Here is a 24,773-nt window from a genome sequence, read left to right on the forward strand (position 1 = left end):
AGGGTGATCAGCGTTGCTTCTGACAAAGAAACGAATCGGTTCGCAACAAGGTCATGGTCAGGACTATGTAGGAGTAGTAGCCAAATATCGAAACGTCCTTGTGTATGCATTGGAAAGCTTGTTTCACCGCACATGTACGGAGATCCATCAAAACAAACGACGCCAAAAGCATACCGTGTCACCCGCCCCTAACTATTGCATAGACCAGTCTCGGAGACATGAAGCCCTCGAATAGGATGATCGTTTTGCATGTCCTAACGACACCCGTTCACTCATCCACTACCTTATTAAAACACACACACACACACATATATTTACACACACACACACACACACACACACACACACACACACACACACACACACAGACAAATCCACACACTCCGACACTGATTATAGTCTACAGTGAATACACGGTTGTTTCGTGGATCGTGAGGAACGACTGACCGAAAATACGCGAAATATCACGCTGAACTATTTGGTCGGATGGCAATAGTTAAACAGATAGATAACACTTTATCTATAACACTAAAATATTAACATGAACCATCGTCGAGCACCTCCCATCGGAGCGGATCAATGACAACACAGCCCAGCGGGTCTCGACCAAACGGGACGAGCACCGTGGAGGCGAGAACGGAGCACTGCCCACGGCACAAAAGAACCCACTGCTCGGGGATCGACTGGATCCATTGATATCCATCAGATCACCGGGTTACAGCGGGTGTAGCGGATCCAGTCGATCCACTACACCCGCTGTAACCCGTCCTCACAGACCCCGTCCTAACAGACCCCGTCCAGAGACACCACCAGTCAGTGTTCCCAGTGTCCCCAGCTCCGCTCGCTGGGGTCGACATTACACACCAAGTTTGTCAAACCTCGAAACCTTTTCCCCGTTCTTTTTTGCATTTTGACGTCTTAATCTATCGTGTCTCGAGTCGATCATCCCTTCCGAGGGACGGAGCCTCGGTTTCCTAGAACAAAACCCACGCCGTAGTTGGCGATAAGTTAGCTTGGTGGAGACAGCGGCGGCGGTAGCAGCAGCTAGCTAGACGCTCACAATAACGGGGGCTGGAACACGACCTTACCTTTCAAAAATCCCCTGTGTTTCGATGAAAATGTATCAGTAATCCATAGAATCATTGATGTGCGTAATCCGGGGGGGATTATGCGTTATACGTGTCGTCCGTTAGACCTAGTCAATGTAGGATGCGGATAGGGAAAAAGTGCCTCTCGTCGACTAGCCGAGCGTTTCTCTCGTTGATCCTTGTCCCCGCCTCCCGAACGTGACTGATGGGTCAACAAGCCCCGCCTCCACCTCCTGCCCGGTCGCCCATTGGCTCACACGCTGTTGTGGCCACCTCAACTTCACAGCCATTGGTTGACCCAGTAGAAAAACACATGCTGCTGCGCTCTTAAACTGCAAGACGTCATGTATTTCATTCGTATTGGCGTAGAAAAAAAAAAAGACTACAACTACCATAGTTTTTTCTGTTTAACGCGTTAGTTCGATACATATTAAAGGCTCGCCCGCCTCTGCAAATATGTATATTGGCGTTGTAGCTGAAGGTTAACTACTTTGACAGGGATACGCCGTCTTTTAAAAAGACCGTACATGACGCATCCCCGTTGAAGTCCCCTTACTTTTCTGCACATGCTCAGTGGAGCCGCCCAGCTAGCCCGTCCACGTTAGCAACGGAGCGGATGTAGCGTACAGACATAGTAGTGTCATCGCGTGTTGAACATTAGAGCTCTTTCGCTTTGGTTTCCACTGATGTGAACCCGTTTGTGTGTTGGTGACCTAGCGTGGCCTCTTTAGGAAAGTTGAATGGGAATTATTAGTCGTTCGAAGGAGCCCTAACTCTATTTGTGTTGAAGCTAACTAGCAGGGTGGCTAACACTTAAGGGGGAGCCACCAGACTGAAGGGAAGCTGTCAAGTCTCTGTAAGGTGGGTGGAGCTGACTGAAATGTTGAGCTGTAGACCTTTTAACTATCTTACATTTCTTGATCTATGTCAAGATAATTCCAATGTCTTCTTAAAGCTAACAGCAATTTGATTGTGTATCTACATGTACATTGTATCCCAATACTTGCTTAATATAAAGCAAGTAAAGATACTTCATGTCAATGTTAACCTACATTTAACATTATATCTATTTACATCATGTAAGATTGGTCTTGGACACATCAGTGAAGCCTCTTTGTTTAAGTTTTATCTGAATAAGGTATTCGTCCTTAGATGGTGTTATTAATGTTAAGAATAGAGTCTGTACTTTTCCTTATCCATTTCAATATATAACTTATTTATAGCTTACATTGATTATATCTCCATTTTATGACATGCTGTTGAACTTTTGTCAATAAATTGATTGTATTTAATCTTTGTTGAACCACCTCATAATTTATGATTAAAGGCAGTATGAAAAGTACTTTCCATGACATATTATCAATCTTTGCAGAAAATAACATACAAATTGTATTTTCTGATTAAATACCCTCTTTTAATAGGCTTATGATGGACATAAGTATTTGACATGGTTGTTTTTTGGGGAAATGTTATAGTCATAGTAACATCTTATAACCAAACCTGTGTAACTTGCCTCAGTGTCAATTCAATAGCTATACAAACATTACATTTTGAAATTGCTAACTAATATACTGTATATATCATAATCTTCCAGTTTTTAAATTACGGCTCTAGTGAATCTTATGGTTACTTTGGCTTTCCCTCCAATAGATTTGTTTAAACATCAAGAAATGGATGGCAAAACCAAATCGTCTCCTGAAAGAATACTTCTGGAGCCATACAAATATTTGCTACAACTGCCAGGTATGTTTGTGGTGTGTTTAATTTATTTTAATCCTGTTAGGCCTTTCAGCATTCATAGTTGTTCAGCACAGACAAGAATTAGGAGAACCGAACAAAATTGCCCTTCTTCGTCACTTAATACCTTCACTCCCTTTGCAGGAAAACAGGTTCGGACAAAACTGTCCCAAGCCTTCAACCACTGGCTCAATGTTCCAGATGACAAACTCCAGGTAATGCAGCAATTATATTCCTGACCAACCCACTATATGTTGACAGGCTGAGGGGGGGTCGTGAAGATGCTATGAGGCTGTGTAAATCTCTTCTACTGCTAACCACACACTTGAATCACTGAAACAGGGCAGTCGTCTAGCAATGTTCAGAGCCAGTTCTGTGACCTCTTCTGTGGGCCAGCCAGCTGAATCATAACTGTGACAACCATGGGGATCAACCACTGAGCTGGTTCTTGACTTGCTTGTACCCCTGTCTTTGCAGGAATGGGTTTGTGCACATGTGTTGTGTGGTCGCAGTGGCTAAGATCAAAGCAGTATCTATAAATATATACCATTTGCTATCAGCTCTTCACTTCTTGCCAGAAATAGTCCTGGCAAGTGACAAGGAAGTCTTTATTTATATGGTTAATATGTCTGTGGTCTGATAAGGATGGAAGCAGTTTAAAAAAATAAATAAATGGAAGATGTTAAGGTTAACACGTTTCACTGCTACTCTCCAACTGTTAAGGAGAGTAGCAGTGCAGAGAACATATGTTATGTTTATACATGATAGAACCTTTCCTTTCCGCTACATCAGTTCTACATCACCCTCCCTATGCACCAATCTTCCGGGCTCTTGTCTCGTGTCTCGTGTCCACATGCTGGTCATGTGACAGCTTAGATGACGTGGTGCTAGAGGAAATGAGATACTGAGGGAGCTGTGTTAGCCTGCATCAGGCCAGCGCCAAGGCCAGACAGAAAGCTCATCGCCAGCCAGAATTATTGGCTTAAGCGTCACTCAAAACAGAGACGTCTCCAGTAACTGCTCTCTGGTGGTTCCCTCTCAATTAAACAAGCCACATTGACTGAAATGAACCAATATTATCCGGGTTAACCTTTTTTCCCTAGTTTTTCTCCTGATTTCAAGCTCCAGCCTTATCAGATGGCTGTCTGTCCCTCCCCTCCTCCCCTCCGATATTGCTTTCTGTCATCTAAAAGGGTAAAGGGATCAATATTAATCGCGTTAGGCACTTAACCCATCACTGCCGTTCTTAGAATGCATTTCCAACAAATTGGGTTTTTGACTAGAAGGATTGGTGTAGTGTTACAGAAGAAACAATGGCCAGAGGCCAGATGGCTTCAGAAATACAAACGTCAACCAAGTCCTTCTGGCTTGTGATGTAAAAATACATGCTCAGTTCATAAAGTGGCACTTTTCAACATGTAATTTGAGAACGTTGGAAATAAACAGACACCATTTCTATACAGAATGCTATACCTTTAAGCATTAGCAACGTTTGGTGAGACATTGATAAAAACTAACTTTTGCTTACTTTTTGATTTCCTTCAAAAAGGGAGACTGCATATATTTTGTGCCCCCCACACGCACGTCCACGCACACACACACACACTATTCAAGTAGCATCTACAGTGAGCAATCCCTCTGGCTTGCCAGCGCTTCTTGTTTTTATTTGTCAAACGATTCCAGTTCAGTAGACATGGCTGAAGATGGTAGAATTGAACAAATCTGGCATTTTCCGCTGGTTCTCTTCCACATTTATCAGCACAATAAACATGTTGGGCTTATTGAGAAAGCGGCTCTCTGTGGATTCAGCGCGACACTAGGATTCTGCTAACTGCAGGGACTGTGTGTGTTAAATGGCACGCCTGACACTAATCTATCTCTTAGTGAATTGTCTGGCTTTTCGAGTTCAAGAATGTAAGGAAATGTGACCTGCTGTTGGACATCTTTTTAAACATATTTATCCATCTGTGAGTGAGGGTAAATCAGTGGCTTGATTTACCTTCTGCAGTGTTCTACATTGGCGTGTTAAATGATCATAACAATAAACTGATTAGATCAGGGGTCTCAAACTCAACTTACCTGGGGGCCGCAGCGCCGCTGGATGTGGAGTCCGGGTCAGGCTGGGCCACATCAAGTATGCCACAAAAAAAAGGTAGCACAACTGACCCAATCTACGTTAATGATCGGGCTATAATTAGATCATCTAAACTTTGATGTCAAGTAGGGGGCCACAAAATATCATCCCACGGGCCGCGAGTTTGAGACCCCTGAATTAGATGGTGTATTGGAGGCTCCTCTGACCAGTGTCCACCACATTAGGAAAGATTATGATCAGGTCTCATTTGGGGTCTTCTAGATTCCTTCTAGATTCAGAAGAGGGGCATTGTGGTGGATGTGTCAGTGCTGGGACTGTTTGCTGTAGCGATGACCAACAGATTCATCGTAATGAATGACAGGAGTGTCAGTGCGGCCATTCCGTCCGTCCCTTCGAGGTTATTCTCTCATCAAGTTATGTGTAGGATGATGTTGGCTCTGACAAAGTGAGAGATGATGTAAGTCTATCCTTTTATAATGCACCTATATTCTATTTTAATATGTGCCTCCAGGGAAGTAAACGACAACACAGACATCTTTCAGAGAAATCCATGTAATGCATTTTGTCAGATTCATTGAGTTCCAGACTGATTCCTCTGATTATTATGCATTTTCCTACAGCAGTTGTACAAAGCACTAAATATAGCACTATATGCTGCCAGATCATATTTTGGTGTCTTACTAGATGACGCATTTCTCATTATTTTGAATGACCACTCTAGCAAATATGGAAAAAGGTTTTGCATTACAAGCTTCCACTTGCAGTAATGAAAGTTCCACACTATGTATTTGTCGTGCCCTGTTAGCTAACAGAGCTTTTGTTGTGACGTCTTGCTCGCTCTTTCCCCAAGGCTGCATTTGCATGAGCCCTTTTGATATTCAACTGTGGCTGCAAAGAAAAGCCTTCGTGGTGGCACTCACTTCCCCTGTCAGGCTGTTGAACGGACAACCGACGCTGCCCTGCAGTCTGACAGCTTATTTTACCCCTCGCTACAGTGATGTAGTGGCAAGCGAATTGGCTTGTCCCTGAAAATGATTCCTCTCGTATCCGAGAGTTCACTCCTAGCCTTGCCTCTGGTCCTCACTCTCCTCCTCGTGTTCGTATGTAGCGGGGTCGTAGTAGTAGTTTTGCTGGGTCAATTCTAGCTGAACTTGTCAGGCAGACTGGAGCCCCGCCCCCTGCTCACCGTGGGCCTGCTGTTGCCAGGAAGTTACAGCTCTGCTGTCTCTTCCCCCCCCACCACCCCCCCCCCAGAGTCAGTGTAAGGGCATTCATCCAGCTCTTCACTCTTATCATGAACCTGTGCCCTCCCATCTCTCCAACCCTTCATTGGCTGGGACCTTCCCCTGGGGCTTCCCCCACTTTCATGAGTCTTCCTTCTACTATAAGTGCTACTACTAAAGACGATGTTTTGAATAAAAGTCATTTAGAAATGTACACGCTTGTGGACCTCATGCAGAGCTTAACTGTTTTGTAGTGCAGAAGGAGGGAACAGGGGGAGTTCCACCTGGGCGTGTGCTCACATTATAGTAGCCAATCACGTTTTAGCAGCTGTTTCTTGTGCCATTGGACAATCCTGATAAGGTTGTCCGGCACCAACGACTCTCCTATGCCTCCTTTTTGTGTCCTTCCATAAAGCTTTCTTTGTTTTATTTCGTCTGAACGTGGGCCATTGAAGCTCTGTGAGAATGTAAATCGTGATGGAGATAGACAAATACGCTTGACTTGAATGAACACACACTCAGGCATTGAGATAATCCTCTCCGTTTTCAAGACAAACACGGTGGCTACTGCAGTTGAATGAACCAATAATGATGTCAGGCCATTAGTCAAAGGAAGTAAGAAACGGCCATTGTGTCGTTGAATAACTGCACGACATCGGTGTCCATCTCCCCATGCTTCATCTAATTTCCGAGGTGGACAGAGCAGGTGACATGCCGAGATCACCAGACTGGATTGATGCAAACATGTTCTAGGCCACCGTTGCCTCTTGTCATTTCCTCTTCTGTGTTATTGAGTGCAGCGTAGCTCGCATGATTGTGATGGAGTCTTTCCATTCATAACGGTTCAGTGGTTGCCGCGATGCCAAAGTGGGAGATGAAGTCCACCGCCCCCAGTGATAATCAAGGAGTCTTACGAGAGCGACGATAAGGGCATTAAAAGCGCCAAGTTATGCAACGACAGTCCTCACTGTTATTGGATTCCTGCTGGAGTGCAGGACGCGACGCAGCACTTTTGAATGATTTCGATTGTTTGTGTTTTCTGCCGTTTCTGTTATTGTAACCGGAGGGCATCCTTTTTGCGGAAATGTGTTTCCGTCATGATTTGCCCGGCGTGCAAGGACATGAAGCTCAGTCCGATTGTAAAGACTGCTGTAAGAGCGTGTAACGACTGCCGTCACGGTGTGCTTTCTGAGGTGATGGTTGTTGTTACGGGGCCCGACCCACTGGGCGTTGTGTTGGCCACGAGGCCTACTAACACTTTGTGCAGAATGTTTGTCTAGGAGAAGCTGTTAGTCATCAACACAGACGCCCTAGTTCATGTCCAGCCAAAGCCAATACAGCTGGTTCTACGACTAACTTAACTACTGGAGCACTCTCTGCTCCCCACCTCTTCTCCTTCTGAGCATCTCGACCTCAGCGATGTCTCCTGATATCCTACCTGTCGGACTGACTGGCCGGCCAATTACTTTGTTAATGTTTTGGCTAAACTCTATGCTCCGTTGGTTTGGTTGCACTTTAACTCCAGCCTCCAGTGCTGTAAGACTGGGTGAAGTATGGACATGGCACCCTCTAGTGGAGGCTTGCGGTACATGGCACAGTAAGCACTACAAAAGCACACTTCTAATGTAGTATTCATGTAATTGTATTGCTCAGGATTGCTCAGGTATATGCTCCTATAAACTGCGATTGTGTAGTGTGTAGGAGCAATACAAGCATTATTTTTCCTGTTTGTTACACAATAACAAACTCGATATACAATTTGTTACACTATACTATGGTTTATTTGATCAGTCACGGCACAGCTTTCTTTTGAATGTTTTGGAAGACGAAACAAACAATACAGACCTTTCGAATGGCAACCAAATGAAAAAAGCAAACCCTGACATTTTAGCGAAACAGGAACGACCACATTAAGGGAACTTGGTTACAATCTGTGTGACCTAAAAAATGAATACAAATGAAAGTCAGTTTGCATTTTGATGTCTGTGTCTGTGTGCGTGAGCGTCGTCTTACTTCCACGCCCCCCTCTCCCCAGGTGATCATCGAGGTGACGGAGATGCTGCACAACGCCAGCCTGCTGATCGACGACATCGAGGACAGCTCCACGCTGCGCCGGGGCTTCCCCGTGGCCCACAGCATCTACGGCGTGCCCTCCGTCATCAACTCGGCCAACTACGTCTACTTCCTGGGCCTGGAGAAGGTGCTGACCCTGGAGCACCCGGAGGCCGTGCGCGTCTTCACCCGCCAGCTGCTGGAGCTGCACCGCGGCCAGGGCCTGGACATCCATTGGAGGGACACCTACACCTGCCCCAGCGAGCAGGAGTACCGCGCCATGGTGCTGCAGAAGACGGGCGGCCTCTTCGGCCTGGCCGTGGGCCTCATGCAGCTCTTCTCCAGCTGGGGCCGCGACCTCAAGCCCCTGCTGGACACGCTGGGCCTCTTCTTCCAGATCCGCGACGACTACGCCAACCTGCGCTCGCGCGAGTACAGCGACAACAAGAGCTTCTGCGAGGACCTGACCGAGGGCAAGTTCTCGTTCCCCACCATCCACGCCATCTGGTCGTGCCCCGAGAGCACGCAGGTGCAGAACATCCTGCGGCAGCGCACGGACAACGCCGACATCAAGCGCTACTGCGTGGACTACCTGGAGAAGGTGGGCTCGTTCGCCTACACGCGCCAGACGCTGCGCACGCTGGAGGAGGACACCTACCGGCTGATCCGGGAGCTGGGCGGGAACCCCGAGCTGGAGAGCCTGGTCAAACACCTGGGCAGGATGCACCAGGAGGTGGAGGCGGTGGGCGGCGAGGCGGCGGCGGCCGGTGACAGCGAGGCGGAGGCCGGTGAGGGCGAAACCCAGTGAGGATCCTCCGCCTCCACGGACCGGGGGAACCCGGGCCGCGTGGGCCTGAGCCAGCGCCACGGTGCCCGGATCGACAGACTGGAGGAGGTCCCTCTCGTCGGATCACGAGGGGAGATCCGTTTACCGTCCCCTGACTCCGTTGTCCAAGAAACCCCAAAAACACTGTTTGTGTTCCCGAATGGTAACAGTTTTAAATGCAGCCAAATAAAGTTGTGTTACTTTTGTGCCTCCCAGACGTGCGGGTGTGTTTTGCCAACGCTGATTTGCGCAATGTGTTCCGTGTATGCGAGAGAAGTGCAACTGTGCGCTCAGCGAAAAGGTTTGAGCTGTTATCCATCGACAATGAGGTTAGACCCCGGATCTCATTTCTGGGCTTGACACACACACACACACACACACACACACACACACACACACACACACACACACACACACACACACACACACACACACACACACACACACACACACACACACACACACACACACACACACACACACACACACACACACACACACACACACACACACAGAAAAAACACACACACACAGAAAAAACACAGAAAAAACACACACACACAGAAAAAACACACAGATGAAAACTCGAGGTTGGTTTACTTAATTCGTTTTTTCGGGTATGAAGTTTCGCTTGAGGTGTGTGTGAAATTCTCCCAAATGGGATTGTTTTGTTATTTGTACCTATATTGCTGCCAGAGTGCCAATTGCGTCGAAAAAAAAATCGTTGTTACTAATCTGTCTTTTTTTTTTTTTTTTTATCCTGCACACATGCTACTGCTTGCTGTTCATTTCATGCTGCATTAAGGTTTGCTGTAAAGGCCCATTCCATCGAGCTCCAGCTTTGATTGGTAGCAAGCCTCACAAAGTGACTTTATACCACGCTCATATCTGGCTTCCCATTCATGACTTTTTAATCACATTCCCACTGAAGTCACTAGTATTCTAGTCATCTTTGTCGTTGCACAATGTGCTTTGCAGAAGATTTTTGCATCTATCAATTAAAAGTATATACATGGGGAAATAAAACTTTTTTTTCGTTTTTTTGTTCTGAATGTTCAGTTTCCATACATCTTGATTTCTAAATAGGATATGTTGAAGTAGCCCACCCACCTACCATTAACAACCAAGCTGGCTGTGAGATGAGTGAGACCCATGGCTTCCTGTCTGATATAAGGTATTACTGCTACTACTCATTGTATATTACATGACATAGATTACAGTCACACTGAATTGTGTGACCCTGTGGAATTGACAACCATGATGTCCAATGTTTACCTGTATCTATCCACCACAGTCCCTGTTTTAGGACCACACCTAAATGGGTTTATTGTATATACTTGGTTGCAATTCAAATTATATTTGAGCCTGAAAGCATTAAAGTTAATCAGAAAGTATTTTTTTGTAAGTGTAGCTGTCAGACATGGCTGGAAAGCCATTGGGTGAATTTGAAAGGTCTCCCAAGCACCAATCAGAATAATGTCCCTCATAGCCTGGGAGACGGCTGTGTCCTTTTGCCAAAGTCAGAAAATCTCTTGCTCCTGATGTCTGCTCTATAATTAATGATGTGCAAGCACAAATGGAGTTAAGGCTGCTTCTTCAAAAAAAGTGGATCGATTCATCAAAATGTTTTGATTCTTACAAACTCTGTCTCCTGCCCGGTTGTAATTTTCCACTCCGAGGTTCGCTGAGAGAGAGCAGGTTAATTTAATGCAAATTCATTTCTGCTTTGGATGATAAACAGAAAAGGGGCGTAAGAAGTTGTTTTTCTGCAGAGCAGAAGACCGCGTCGCTCACAGTAATCACAAAACATCTCTGTCCTCATCTCCCCTCTCCTCCGCGGCTGGCAGGATTGATTTTCTCCGCCCACGGTGACCGGGGAGTTCTTTCAGATCACAAAAACATAATGGTATTGGTGTGAGCAGCTGCATGCCTCTTTCAAGCCTTGCCGTCAATCAGCCTCTCTGCCAAAAATTCGTGTATCTGTTTTCTACTTCGATGGTGTATCTACGAGGCCATTTTGCCAAAAAGTTAAATTTTTCTTTATTTTTGTGCAATTTTGCAAATCGTTCAGCAAAGCAGCAATACCTTCTGGTGAAATATAGGTGTACATTTGATTGGCTTAAATTGGTGTTACGGGATGTGATTTACCATGCAGAAGATCGCAGGGGATGTCACATTGCACCAATCAAAGCTTTGAAGTTTAGCTTGGATAAGTCCATTTGATGGCTGGATGTTCGACTCCCATCACTTTGATTTAATGGGATCAATTAGATTTAAGTATAAACTGCTGAGGTTATAATACACTGACATCATTATGCAATGATTAAGAGGTGTTTTATGAATCTGACGGAGCTATATTATTAATACATCAGTTTGCATTGCTAGTTGGGCCTCAGTTCGCCCTTATTGTGCATAATTCCATCAGTATAGTATTATTTATTAAAGCATTTGTACTCATTCACATAACAACTCCGAGAAGAACACACTGGGGTTTATTGAGTATGCCACTACAAAACTAATTGCAAAAGGAAAATCCAAACATCGAAGTCCAAAATTGAAATAACTCCACATACATTAAGGCCATAATGAGATAAATTGCTGCGGGAGCATTGCCATATTCTCCGTTGCATCATATTACATCAGTGTTTTGACTACGAATCTCCTCATTATAGCGATAAACCCCAAACTTCATGATCCTCTTAAAAGAGAAAACGACTCGGTAACGACGGGCCTAATTGCCCGCACTACGCATCATCCCACAGATTCCCTTCCATGTTATTGCATCAAGCGCTACAATGGGGTCAAGAGAGCTTAGGAAACGTATGATTTACTCCTCACTGGCCCCACAGATGTCTAATTATGATTCCAACGCGCAGCTTCGGCTGAATAATTTCACACCCGTATCGCCTCTTCAGCATTCAATTTCCTGTGTGCTGTGGTTCTAAAAGTGAGACACTGTATTGGAGTGAGAGAAAAAAAAAAAAAACACAGATGCGATCCCAGATTGGCACTGCGAGTTTGTCGCCCTATCGAGGAAGAGAGTGCGTCTAATAATAATCCCTTCATTCCTCTGAATAACTATCCCCCAGATCCTGGGTTTGAGGATGCATGGCTTCATGAATAACACATTTCCTCCTCATCTCTAACACACACACACACACACACACACACACACACACACACACACACACACACACACACACACACACACACACACACACACACACACACACACACACGTTGACTGACAGCCACCTGTTCCCTTTCCTTTATGTGTGATGATAAAGTTGCTGGGTGGAATTAGCTGAAAGAGCGCCGGCGCTGATGCACGCCAGCCAGCCAGACCCTCAGACCTTTCTCCTCCACAATACCGGAGACAGCTGTAGCCCATCTCGCACCGTCAGTCATAGACGACGGCGGGGCTAATGGAGTCGATAGGAGAGTCAACGTTCCTTGATGACAGACGAGAACAGGAGCATGCCGTTTCGAATAAATAACCCTGTTGAAAAGGCATGAAAAAGAGTGCCATGTGTTTACTGTACTCTTTGGGCTTTCATGCTCCACAAGCAACAAAATATATCCATCTGTATTTATATCCATCTACCCATCTGTCGCCTGTGCTCACCGGATCTGTTCGGACCAAAAGCCCTTTGACTCTTCTCCTGAGGCTCATGTTTGCTCACCCCCGAGCATCATCACGGTTCCTTTGATATAAAAAGGACAGTCAATGTTATCCGCTTCACGGGAGCTGCTGTGTGATTACAGACGTCACAAATCCCTATCAGTTGGTTTCCTCATTTTTAATGTATTTAGCTCTGGGCAAGTCTTTTCTAATAATTGGTGCCACCGAGAGAATCGACGGGATCTCACAGAGTGTAGAACGTGTGAAGAGAAGCCAATGTTTCAAAAGAAATGATGTTTCCAACAGGTGATGACAACCCGTTCCAAAAAAGGCGAAGGCGAAGATTCTGCCAAGCTCACCGGAAATCACTGGTCTACTTTTTCACACAACGGACAATTTTCAAATCCTTAACATGCCATTTGCCATTGGATCCATCCGATTTGCATGCAAAATTGAACACAAAGTGCTTTATGACAAGATAATGTCACCCGCGGCAGTGAATGTGAAATGAAGGCATCATTACTGTGACAGAGGTGGCTGTGAAGTTGACCCCTCCTCCTGCCTGTAATGCCGTGTGTGAGCAGAGTCCTCGTTTGAGCAGTCAGAGCAACGCTCGGAATAATGGGAGCAGTTTACAAGAAGAGTGAATAACGAGACGTCAACGACATTATCGATGAAACAATCGAGTTTAGACAAATTCTAGTCAAGTGCCTCTTTTGAAGAGGCGCTAAAGGGAGGTGTGTGCGTGCGTTTGTGTGCGTGTAGGGTAGATGCGGATATTTCCTGAAGTCACTCGCTGCAAGTGAGACCCAGGGGGGGATTTGATGGGTCTGGTGAGGTTGAGAGGCAGGGAAGGGCGGGTGAGATGAAGAGGCGGGGGGGGGGGGGGGGGGGGGGGGGGGGTGTGCCTCAATGTCAGCTTGAGAGCATGAATTATACCCGCTGGATCGGTCTTGGGGGGTTGGGGAAGGAAAGAGGCCACTAAATAAAAACAAATGGTCTGTATTATGCTCTATTAGGGATTTTTCTTTCAAGGAAAGAATCATGAATCGTTACCCTAGGGGACATTAATTGATGCGACACACCGATCACTCAAGTGGCTTCACTGTCCTTGGCCTAGAGCAAGCACAAGGCAACAGAGGAAGATGCGCATGAGAAGCCTTGCTGAAACATTGCTGTCGGAACTTGAGTACAAACTGAGCCTACACTTTATTTGTTGCTACTTGGTATGTACGCGAGAGCCTCTTCCCAGTAAGTTATACATGACTACTGACTCGTTATGGTCCAAAGCTAAATCTCCATCCCCTCCCATACTCAGCATGCGAGGCGGTTCCGACTCGGACTCAAAGTAAAACAATCAGCATCGGACATCAAAGCCCTTCCTCCCTCCGTTTCCCTTTGACTGCAGGGAGAACGGACACGTCTACCAGGGAGAACACGGTGGGTTTTAACTGACAGCGTTCCCTGGACGGTGCACTGCAGACTACCACTGCCAACACCAACAGACACACTACACAACCCCGCTCTTTGATATTGCAGAACACAAGTTATTAAAAAAATAGCAGAAAAATACAGATTTTAGTAGATGCTTTTTAAGTGCGTGTGATGGGTCCATGAGAAGCAACTCAGATCTCCAAATAAAAGGTGACAAAGACGTTGCTGAGTGTATTTTTTTTTATTCCCCATAAAAGGTTTCCAGGAAACCAGAGTCTAAATTTCACAGTCATTGTCGATAGCATGGAGCACGTCGGAAACACACATTTTGTTGAGCTCGCAGTGTGTGCGTTATCCGCATTATTTTATTTTTTTTCACGCATGTCTGATGCCTCTGGCGAATACATTAAGGCCACGTCACAATGTACACGACAATAGTTACGGTACACATTACAAAGAGTCTGTGTGTGTGTGTGTGTGTGTGTGTGTGTGTGTGTGTGTGTGTGTGTGTGTGTGTGTGTGTGTCTGTGTGTCTGTGTGTCTGTGTGTGTGTGTGTGTGTGTCTGTGTGTGTGTTTGATATCTACAAACCGTGAAGTATGTGAAAAGCTTAAGAGAATAAGTTACAAAATAGACGCCTCAAATGTAAAATACAATCTCTTTTCTTTTTTTAAAAGGCCATCACGTCCCACGCCAAAGACTCCAACTTTGGCATTTCAGGTTAAAGTATCAAGGCTTCATTAAATCTCAATCTACCACCTCCCTACATCTCCGTTCCCGAAGAGGCGGGCTCCTACGGCACTAATATCACCAAGCCGGCGCCACCTGCTGCTATTGCACATCAACGTCTCGCTTCCTCCCCCGTCCCTGTCACACTTTATTCACAGAACATCTATTTTGCTGAATTAAATACTTTTTTTCCCCCCCTCAACTTGGAAACCCATTCCCCGAGCTCATGTAACGAGCGCTGACAGCTTGTAGCGGCAGTTAAAAAAATCCTGGCTTTCGAGTCGGTTTCCGACGTCTGGGGTCGAAAAAAGTATCTCGAAAAGTGTTGCACAGGAAGTTTCGGCGACGGTGGTGAGGCGCGCTCCTAAAGTAAACAAACCTCAACAACGACAACTTAAAAAAACAACAACAACGACGACGACAACGTTGTAGCGCACACAAGAAGGACGGACGTCGACGGAGATGGAGACAACGGCAGCAACCTAAAACGCTCGTGTGAGTCCAGTGGATTTCCTTTTCTTCCTGTTCTATTTACCCACCGGCGGAGGGGGGGGGGGGGGTCGGCTGGGATTCAGGGGCCCCCCCAGGGGCAGCCACAGGGGTCCCCGCAGTGCCTCTTCCTGGCCCAGAGCAGACGCAGCTCCTCAGGGCTGTGCTGGGGGGAGGACAGCATGTCCTGGTAGCACTCCTTCTCACACAGCCATCCCGGGTCCTGGATCACACGGAGAGCGGGCTGCTCCAGTTCTACAAGTGGTAGGGCCCTGCATGCACCCCTCGCTCACTCTTTCACTCTCTCTTTCTCCCCCACTCTCTCACTCACTCACTCTTTCACCCCCTCTCACTCATTCACTCTCTCCTTCACTCACTCTCACTCTTTCACCCCCTCTCACTCACTCACTCATTCTCTCCACATCTCACTCACTCTTTCACCCCATCTCAGTCATTCACTCTCTTCTCCCTCTCTCACTCCCTCTCCCCCTCTCTCTCACTCACTCACTCACTCACCCCCTCTCACTTTCTCCCCCTCTCACTCCTTCATTCTCTCCCCATCTCACTCACTCTTTCACCCCCTCTCACTCATTTACTCTCTTCTCCCCCTCTCTCTCTTTCACGTCCTCTCAGTCACTCATTCACTCCCTTATTCACTCATTCACTCTGAAGGAGCTGGCGAAGCGATTGAGTGAGACACAGTGGTACTTTACCTGGTATTTGTCCGGCCCGACGGCAGCCATCCATATGCCCATGCTCACATCCTCTCCCTGGGGACGAAGAGGAACACGACGACACAGACACTGGTTCATGTTTAGGGCCCCCGTTACACTCGTCTTTTCAACGATACTTCTGTGACCCGAAAGTCGTGTCGAAAATAGCGTAACCGAGGGCCTGCGTCAACTCTACTTTATTTTTAACACCTTTCCTTGCAAGCAATCACCCGCACCACTCATTTAAACTGCCGAGTGTCTGAAGGAGAGGACTCATCAGCCAACAACCCCATCATTTTCTGTCTGCGGAGAAAAGGTCATGTGAAGTGGAATAGTCTAGTGGTTATGGTGCTGGATGCCCCCCTCCCCCCCACCCCCCCTCCTCCATCTGCGCCTTAATGATAGGAATCCAAAACACACCGTTGCTTCGGATGAAAGGGTCTGCGTCGCTAACCAGGCAGGCAGCAGGCCTTGTCGAGACCAAGGTTCAATTTCCAGCTGTGGTTCTATGCTGCATCCTTTGCAATTACCTGTTTTTCAGACCACTTTCCGGTCCCTCTTCACTGTCCTATCCATAATGGTGCAAGAATCCATCTATCTATCGCTATACATCTCACATGTATCTTTCTATCTAACCATCTACATCTCTTATCTATCGTTCGATATAAATATCTCATATCTACCGGTAACTATAAATATCTTAAATACTGTATCTGTCTATATAAATGACTACATGCATAGTAGTAGAGAGGAAAGGAGGATGGTTTCAGTGAACACTCAGACTGCTGCTGCTGTTGTGTTCCAGTTAGTGCTGCATGATTAATCGCCTTTGTGGTTGTATAATCGCAAAAGTGCAAAATCAATAAATACATTTTTTTTAAAAATTGTATTTTCTTATTCATTCAATTTTTTTTATTTAGTTGTACTATTGAGAAAACCTAACAAATTGTTGCACTGCAGTAATGCCTTTATTTGAAAAAGATATTTATTTTATTTTGTAAAATATTTATTTTGAAAACCGTACTGTACAAAACTTTTTGTTTTTGTATTTTTTTATGCTAGTTTAAGTTTGTATGTTTGAGTTGAGAAATAAACATTTATTATATATTATATATTTATTATCAGTAATCCGTGTGCATTTTCCTTAATAACCAAGCAAGTAGACTCATGACACCATTTGTTTAGTATATCGCAATCGCAAATCGCAATATTGTCCACAATAATCGCAATATGACTTTTTCCCCACATCGTGCATCACTAGCTCCAGTGGGGCTGCGTACCTGGTAGGCCTTGAGCTGGTCTGCGTTGTCGGCCAGCCACTGCACCAGGTCCCGGGAGACCACGTAGCCCGAGCCGCAGGCGAAGGCGGGGTACGCGGGGCTGGGGTACTGCAGCTCCTGCCACTTGCCGATGCGGTCCACCGCCCAGCTCTGCCTGAAACTGGGTCAGTACAGGCGGGATCGATGTGGGAGCGTTTCTAACAGCCTTTGATTGAGTGGAGAGCGGACAGAACAGAAGGCCACAAGACAGCTGTAACCCCCCCCCAGCCCCCCAACCCTGGGTAGTAGTGCTGCAAAATCCAACATGAAACCCTGTTAAAAAAAAAACCCTGTTATCATATTGTGGATGCAGCCATGCATGTACCATCTGACAAATGGTTAGATTGACGACTAGGCACAAATGGTAAGTGGAGTGGAGTGCCTTTAAATGCTTTAAGTGCTTTTCGGACTAGTGGCCGACCGAAGCACATAATTACCACAGCCACAGATTCACATTGGTGTGTCCACCGTGAGAGCCAACCGCCCGTTCGTCTTTGGCAGCTAGGCCGAGTTGCCTCGCTCAGGGACACCTCGACACACGCAGCTAGGGGGAGCTGGGGTACGATCTAGCTAACATCCACCTGTTCTGATTCCAGAACGGGGTCAGGACACACACACACACACACACACACAGCGGAGGTGCGGACGCGTGTACGTACTTCCCCCACCACGAGTTGTTGCGCCGAAGGCCCTTGTGGTCGATCTTCGTCAGCACGGCGTCCATGTCGATGTAGCAGTCGTCGTCCGTCTTCAGCAGCAGGCTGAACTCGGCGTTCTTCACCGACCTGCCGCGGGGAGGGATGGCCACCCTGCGTTACAGTGTGTGTGTGTGTGTGTGTGTGTGTGTGTGTGTGTGTGTGTGTGTGTGTGTGTGTGTGTGTGTGTGTGTGTGAACGAGAGCCTCCTCCCTCCAAGACGTCAGAGTCAACACAGGCGGTGGCACCGATTTGAAAACCGAGCCAGAAATAAATAAATAAATTCTACATTCTAGGCCAGTAGCACACGCTCATTTATAGGCTTCGCTGATTTCCTCTGAGCCCCCTCCTACCTCCACCTGCCCCTCCACACATGCTCAATCTGGAGGGAAGAGTGAGTGAGAGAGTGAGTGAGTGAGAGAGTGAGAGAGTGAGAGAGTGAGAGAGTGAGAGAGTGAGAGAGTGAGTGAGTGAGTGAGTGAGTGAGTGAGTGAGTGAGTGAGTGAGTGAGTGAGTGAGTGAGTGAGTGAGATAGAATGAGAGAAATAGTAAGAGGGGGGGAAAGAGGGAGTGAGTTAGTGAGAGAAAGAGAGGGAGGGGGGAAAGAGTGAGTGAGTGAGTGAGTGAGTGAGCGACAGGGGGAGATACACCGAGAGAAAGAGGGAGAGAAAGAGTGAGTGAGTGAGTGGGGGAGGGAGAAAGAGTGAGTGAGTGAAAAAGAGACGGGGAGATAGAGTGAGTGAATGAGTGAGTGAGAGGGGGAGAGTGAGTGAGTGAGTGAGAGAAAGAGGGAGAGAAAGAATGAGTTAGTGAGTGAGTGAGAGAAAGAGAGGGAGGGGGGAAAGAGTGAGTGAGTGAGTGAGTGAGTGAGTGAGTGAGTGAGTGAGTGAGTGAGTGAGTGAGTGAGTGAGTGAGTGAGTGAGTGAGTGAGTGAGTGAGCGGGGGAGAGGTGTGCCGAGCCCACCACTTGTAGAACTGGAGCAGCTTGGTGGGCACGCTGCGGTAGGTGTCCACCACGTCCACCAGCACCATGTCGCCGTGCTCCAGGCTCTCCCGCCGCAGGGCGGCGTCCTGCTGCCGCAGCCCCGCCGCATGCAGCCCGGCCCGGGCCGCCCGGCCCCGCAGCAGCCCCGCCAGCGCCTCCCGCTCTGTAGGGAGGGAGGGGGGGGGGGGAGACGGAGCGAGAGAGTAAACCAGAATAACGATGAGGAGGCTGATCCGAGAAATAGGTGAAAACGTGTGTGACGACACACTGTGACATTTACAAAAGATTTTTATGCATTGAGGAAATTATACGAGTGCACACGCTCGCGTTTCTGTAACCACGTAGACCTTTAAGTAACCAAGCCTACTTCCAGAAGAACAGGATAATAAACACACACACAGACACACACAAGCGCACGCACACATACTCTCACACACACACACCCACATGCACACAAAGACTACACTTTCACACACACAGACACAAAGACACACAGACACTCACACACTGACAGATAGGGGAGAAGGAGGAGGAGAAAGGAAAAAAAAAAGAAAGAAGGTAATTTCAATTTTGGCAGGACTACAAAAGCCCTCCAGTCAGGGACAGGCTGACTGCCTGCCACACTGAACAATGTTCTTTTGGAATGTTTTAAAAGATGCCTCTGTCGCCCCAGCCCGCCCGCAGCCTCGTAAATCGACCGTCCTCCCGCAGGAGACGCGGCCGTTCCCGCTGACCGTAGATGGTGAACGTGAAGCCTCCGGCCAGCCCCGGGAAGCCCAGGGCGCTGCGGTGAGGAAGGACGCCCTCTGCGGTCTGCCCTCGGGGAGAGAACACACAACAGACACACACAGAGCCGACGTTATGGACCGCGGCGGCACGTTTGTGGCTTTTCGTGGTCGTGCGGTGGTGCGGTCGCCGTGACTCACAGGGCCCAGCTTGAGCACCCCCCCGCCGGTGTTGAGCTCCACAGACGGGGAGGAGGAGGAGGAAGAGGAGGAGGAGGAGGAGGAGTTGATCTGGGTCAGCCCCGCGGGCTCCGCGCTCTCCCACACCAGCGTCCCCTCGAAGCCCTGCGTCGAAAACGGGGAGGGACACGACCGCTCATCAGCCTCCGACCTCACCGAACCTTTCTGCTAAATGTCACCGGCGCGTCTCACCGGCGCCGCCGCCCCGTTTAAGGAACAAACCGAAGCACCTTAGGCAGGATGAACTGCTCCACCGGCTTGTACCACACGCCGCCCAGCTGGGTGCCCGGGCTGAGGGCACTGAAGCGAGCCGAGACCACCGCCTCCTGCCCGGGGGTGGGGGTGGGGGTGGGGGTGGGGGTGGGGGGGGGAGAACAGAACAGAACAAATCACACCGGGCTCCCGGACGAGGAAGCGCAGGTGAGTTGATAACCGTGTGCGGGAACCCGAAATGGAAAAGATAAAAATACACGGCGGAGGGATGAGACGAAGACGTATCATTGGACTCCTGGACAGCACAGGGGCCGTTTGTCTTAAAAGCAGAGGGTTCAAGAGGAGGCCTACAAATTGGATCCCGGTCCCGGAGAGGGAAAGTGGAACCGAGATTGGGGACCGAGACGAGACACTGTCTCACGCACGCGCATCAACGCACACACACACACACACACACACACACACACACACACACACACACACACACACACACACACACACACACACACACACACACACACACACACACACACACACACACACACACACACACACACACGGCTAGCTGGAGTTTCTATCGGTGGTCATTAAAAAAAAGAAAACAACAACAAACACCAAACAAACGGTGCGCTGGGTCACTCTGGCCATATTGCATCGCATGCCTGCTCCCCCATTTGCCGTTGTGGGAGTTTGTCGTCGTTGCCGTCGTGGGACGATGCAGACAGAAGTCCAATCACATGGCCGAACGTGCGTGATTGGCCGCGTGCATTTGCATAGCGTCTGGCCCGCCCCTTTCTCCACAGCCAAAACAAAGTCAGTGGGCCGCGTTCCGATTGGACCGTACTGTGAGACGGTGGCGGTGGTAAGGGTGGTGGGGGGGTTAGGGCGGGGGTACCTCCTGGTCCAGCTGGTGCAGCTTCACCGTCACGTTGGCGGGCAGGAGGTAGGCGGGACCCCCGGGGAACACCCCCAGGCGGGTGATGACCACGGGGTGGAGCACCTTGAAGTCCAGCGCCACCGAGGAGACGTCCGACGCCATCAGGACGCCGCTGTCCGCCACCCTCACCAGCTCCAGCTCCGCCTCCTCGCCGTGGCCCCCCGCTGGGCCGGGGAGGGAGAGGGGGGGAGGGAGGGGGAGGGGGGGAGGGAGGGGGAGGGAGGGAGGACATAGGATATCAGGGGAGATGAAGCAGAATGTAATATCGCCTCAATTCAATTTAATTGCAATATATAATGCAATAGAATTGTATTATATAGCCCTAAATCACAGGTACAGTCTCAAAGGGCTTAACAGGCCATATTTATGACCCCCCCTGACCCTAGCCCCCAAGGGGGCAAGAACAAAACTCCCTTAATTAGAAAGGAAGAAATCTTGAGAGGGGAGTGGGGGATCCCTCCTTCCAGGGATGGTCAACAATGGTTGCCATAATTGACATGTATACAAAACATCCTTTAGTTTATTAAACTTATGTCTGTGTGGTGACGGCCGGTTAACCGTAAGGAGAGGCCAGGCATTCAGTTGCCTCAACATGCTGATGACCACTTTAGCTCTCTTGAGGACGGAGCCAATGTAGAGATTAGAGACACAGAGGGAGGGACAGAAAGACGCAGAGGGAGAGACAGAGAGACAAAGAGAGAGAGACAAGGAGAGAGACCGTTGGCCGAAACAGTCGTGGCTTCTCTTGGTTCCCCGCTCCATTAAAAGCTCCCAGCAGCACTTCCAAGAGGCTGCAGGTGTTTTGTCTGGACTTCCGGGGCTTCAAGGTGGGCTACTGTTCTGGCCAATGCGGTTTCTTAATTAGAAAAGAGCACTTTATTACCCGGGAGATCAATGAGACACACAAGGTGTTTTGACATTACGCCACCTCCTACCTGCATTCCCCTCTAAAGCTCATTCCTAAACATCAAAGAGCATTGGCACAGCAGCCTTAAAGCGAGGAATTAGAGAGGAATGCCAGTGTGTTAAAACGTCTCCCCCGTCTCCGGCAGCGGGGGGGATTAGTAGCACCCCGATACCAAGTACACTTGGGTTTGTTTTACTGCATGGACCGAAATAAATAAAAGATTGGTTTCCTTCTTTTTTTAGCGCGATTCTCCGAGTGCTCCTCTTGGCCATACTTCAATGCTTTATTCCTTTCAAATAAATTGGAATCGCATTGGGAATCAATTTGCCCACTGCATTATCAACAGCACATAGCGCTAGAACGCAACCATGTTTGTGAAACCAACCGACAGGACTCTTTGCCACTCTATCACTATGCTATACCCATGAAACCATACAATCATTCTGTCAAACTGGATCTCTCCTGTCCACTCTTTCCACTATCACTCTTTATGTGGTGTTAGGGATGGTAGATTCGGGAAGATATTTTAAAGCAGCAAGGATCACATTCTAAAACAGCGGTGGGTGTAAAGACATGCAAAGACAACAGGTGGATTATCCCTCCAAAAATTACCAGAAACGACTAGAGATGTTCCGATGCCGATACCAGCATCGGAAATTCCCTCGATACCGCCTCAAATGCGGTATCGGGTTTCACTCTCTTCAGCTCAGTCGAGTTTTCAACCGGTGACAACAACATAACTTCGGTTAACAGTGAGACACCTCAAGTCAAAACCTATATCACTCAAACGTGGCTAAACCCCCAGCCCATTGCTCTAATCTCTTCTGGAGCCAGGGAGCCACAGACTTGGCTGGCTAGTTACGGCTGCAGAGTGAGTGTTGACTGCCAGAGAGATTTCTCTTCCTTGTGGCCTCAGGTTGGGATGGGAACAGAAGAGTGTCCTTGAGCCGCGGGTGACGATGAATACCACGCTTTTTCTCCTCCTCTTCTCCCTTTGTGTATATACATTCGTTCTCTACACACTCACTCGCGCTATCCGCTCCTCCTCCTCCCTCGTGTAACGCAGTCCAAGGCCGCCAAACAGCTCCCTACTCTGCATCTCAGGGGGGCTTTTCAGTGACGGGGGTTTTGACATGCTTTAAACACCTTCTGAATGTGTGCTTCACACAGCAGCAGCAGCAGCAGCAGCAGCAGCAAGAGACTCTGTGTTACCTGTCTCCGTGAGATTCAGCAGGGAGCAGGAGTACGGGTCTTCTCTGTCCTCCTCCGGGATGGGACATCCGTGCCGGCCCACGATGAACTTCACCCCGACTCTGATTAGCACAACAACCCCAAATCCCGGGTCACCTCATAGGCATTCAGTCATTATTGGTCACACAAGAACTGGATGTCATTTTATTTTTTCCTCCCAAATCCATGTCCATATAGATCCACCGTCTCCACCTCGGTCACCATGGTTACAGTTGATAATAGGCCATCGTGTTGTCAGGAGGAGCAGAGGATAATGGAACGATACTAAAGACCCCGAAAGATTAGCGTCTTAGATTTCTAGGTCAATCATGTGCAATGAGCTGATTGTATTTCAACGGTATATAAACCGAGCTAGGATGAGGGGGGGGAAGGCGGCCGGGGTGAAACAGACCTGTGCTGAAACCCGGGGTGGTCTTCGAGGTAGCCCAGCCATGTGTCCCTGATAACTTGTCTGAGGTCATGATGGTGTCGGGCTGACAGCACTCCCACCAGCAGCTCGGAGGAAGAGAACTCCTCATCTGTGTCGGAAACACTTCAGCATCAGCGCAGTGAGGAGGTATCACACACTTTGCATTGCCATTTAAAAATCACAGCATGTTGTATCAAGTTATAGCCGCACGGATGTAGTCGCTCCAAGTAAAACTAAGGATGTTGCGAAATGTATCATCGGCCAGAGTTACTATAGTTACAATGTGACGATGGGATCAAGACAGTTCTGATCCTCGCCCGTTACATACACTCTCTCGATACATTTCGACAACCCAGCCCATCTGAGCAACGCCCAGCAGAAGTGAACTGTTGTCAGAGCAAAGCACACCTAAAAACCATGACGGGAGACGCAACGCACCAAGGTGCAACTACAGCTCAACAAACCCCCACAAGCAGACCCACACAGCAAGAGCAGCTTCAGAAAAGTTCACTCAATTTAAGCCTGATAAAAGTTAACATCAATCGAAAACGTACCCGAATCTTTGGTTTCCAACGACGTGGTGGTCGGAGACGTCAACCACAAGTGCACCACGACTGCGACCGCACATGGGAGGATAATAAGGGCTAGACTGCGCATGGACGGGCCGCTTCATGTATGCTCCAAGCCCCGGCAACTAGACTCCCGACCAGATCACAGGACGGCTCTCCTCCGCGGCAGCAGCAGCAGCATGAGACGGTCCGCCAGTGAGCAGCACATCTCAGGGTCTCTGGCTCCGGAGCAGCGTTGCCAGATTGGCCCAGATTTCCAGCCCAATCTGGCAACTGTGGCTGCAGCGTGTTGCCATATTGGGCGGGAAATCTGACCCAATCTGGCAACACCGGCTCCGAGCGTTGTCTCATGTCTGCCTCTTGTGTTGAACTATTCTGACCAATGGAAGCGAAGAGGCGGAACCGCTAACGTGTCTGGGTAATATAGTACCGGACCGTTGTATGGCTCCATGACGGATTTAATGTAGGATCGCATTTAGAAGTGAATTCGTCGAAAGCATCTTTTGGTAAATTCGT

General features: G+C 48.2%; 3 protein-coding genes across 6 annotated transcripts in view; 1 reads left to right on the forward strand and 2 right to left on the reverse strand.

The window, feature by feature from the left end:
- Positions 1–1,627, reverse strand: part of arid4b (AT-rich interaction domain 4B) — a 46,935-nt gene extending 45,308 nt beyond the window's left edge. For all 3 annotated transcript variants that reach the window (XM_056608742.1, XM_056608741.1, XM_056608743.1), the window contains exon 1: positions 1,089–1,627. The gene's annotated coding sequence lies outside the window, so the exon portion shown is untranslated. The remainder of the gene's footprint in view (positions 1–1,088) is intronic.
- On the forward strand, positions 1,416–9,451 carry ggps1 (geranylgeranyl diphosphate synthase 1). 2 transcript variants are annotated; one of them, XM_056608745.1, is made up of 4 exons: positions 1,416–1,949; positions 2,739–2,831; positions 2,970–3,040; positions 8,179–9,451. In XM_056608745.1, exons 2-4 carry the CDS (start codon positions 2,759–2,761, stop codon positions 9,001–9,003), a joined length of 969 nt encoding a protein of 322 aa, XP_056464720.1. In that variant the 5' UTR covers positions 1,416–1,949; positions 2,739–2,758; the 3' UTR covers positions 9,004–9,451. The 2 variants fall into 2 exon arrangements, with proteins under 2 accessions (XP_056464720.1, XP_056464721.1); XM_056608746.1 differs by lacking the exons at positions 1,416–1,949; positions 2,739–2,831; positions 2,970–3,040 and adding an exon at positions 6,270–7,740.
- Positions 9,452–14,213: 4,762 nt separating this feature from the next.
- Positions 14,214–24,485, reverse strand: b3galnt2 (beta-1,3-N-acetylgalactosaminyltransferase 2). Its single transcript, XM_056609403.1, has 12 exons — positions 24,243–24,485; positions 23,671–23,797; positions 23,241–23,341; positions 21,080–21,285; positions 20,202–20,297; positions 19,933–20,076; positions 19,741–19,819; positions 18,986–19,169; positions 17,986–18,111; positions 17,288–17,447; positions 16,008–16,064; positions 14,214–15,517 (listed from the first exon to the last, which is right to left on the reverse strand). Exons 1-12 carry the CDS (start codon positions 24,343–24,345, stop codon positions 15,377–15,379), a joined length of 1,524 nt encoding a protein of 507 aa, XP_056465378.1. The 5' UTR covers positions 24,346–24,485; the 3' UTR covers positions 14,214–15,376.
- Between the last annotated feature and the right edge of the window lie 288 nt (positions 24,486–24,773).

Source organism: Gadus chalcogrammus, chromosome 15 (assembly GCF_026213295.1).
Source record: "Gadus chalcogrammus isolate NIFS_2021 chromosome 15, NIFS_Gcha_1.0, whole genome shotgun sequence".
In the NCBI taxonomy this organism is placed as follows: Eukaryota; Metazoa; Chordata; class Actinopteri; order Gadiformes; family Gadidae; genus Gadus; species Gadus chalcogrammus.

Excerpts from the sequence above, each read along its gene's own strand:
- ggps1 (XM_056608745.1), top strand. The coding sequence starts at position 2,759 with ATGGATGGCAAAACCAAATCGTCTCCTGAAAGAATACTTCTGGAGCCA. Across the intron at positions 2,832-2,969 it reads ATATTTGCTACAACTGCCAG|GAAAACAGGTTCGGACAAAA; the intron begins GTATGTTTGTGG and ends CTCCCTTTGCAG. Across the intron at positions 3,041-8,178 it reads TTCCAGATGACAAACTCCAG|GTGATCATCGAGGTGACGGA; the intron begins GTAATGCAGCAA and ends CCCTCTCCCCAG.
- b3galnt2 (XM_056609403.1), bottom strand. The coding sequence starts at position 24,345 with ATGCGCAGTCTAGCCCTTATTATCCTCCCATGTGCGGTCGCAGTCGTG. Across the intron at positions 20,298-21,079 it reads TGCACCAGCTGGACCAGGAG|GAGGCGGTGGTCTCGGCTCG; the intron begins GTACCCCCGCCC and ends ACCCCCGGGCAG. Across the intron at positions 20,077-20,201 it reads AGCAGTTCATCCTGCCTAAG|GGCTTCGAGGGGACGCTGGT; the intron begins GTGCTTCGGTTT and ends TTTTCGACGCAG.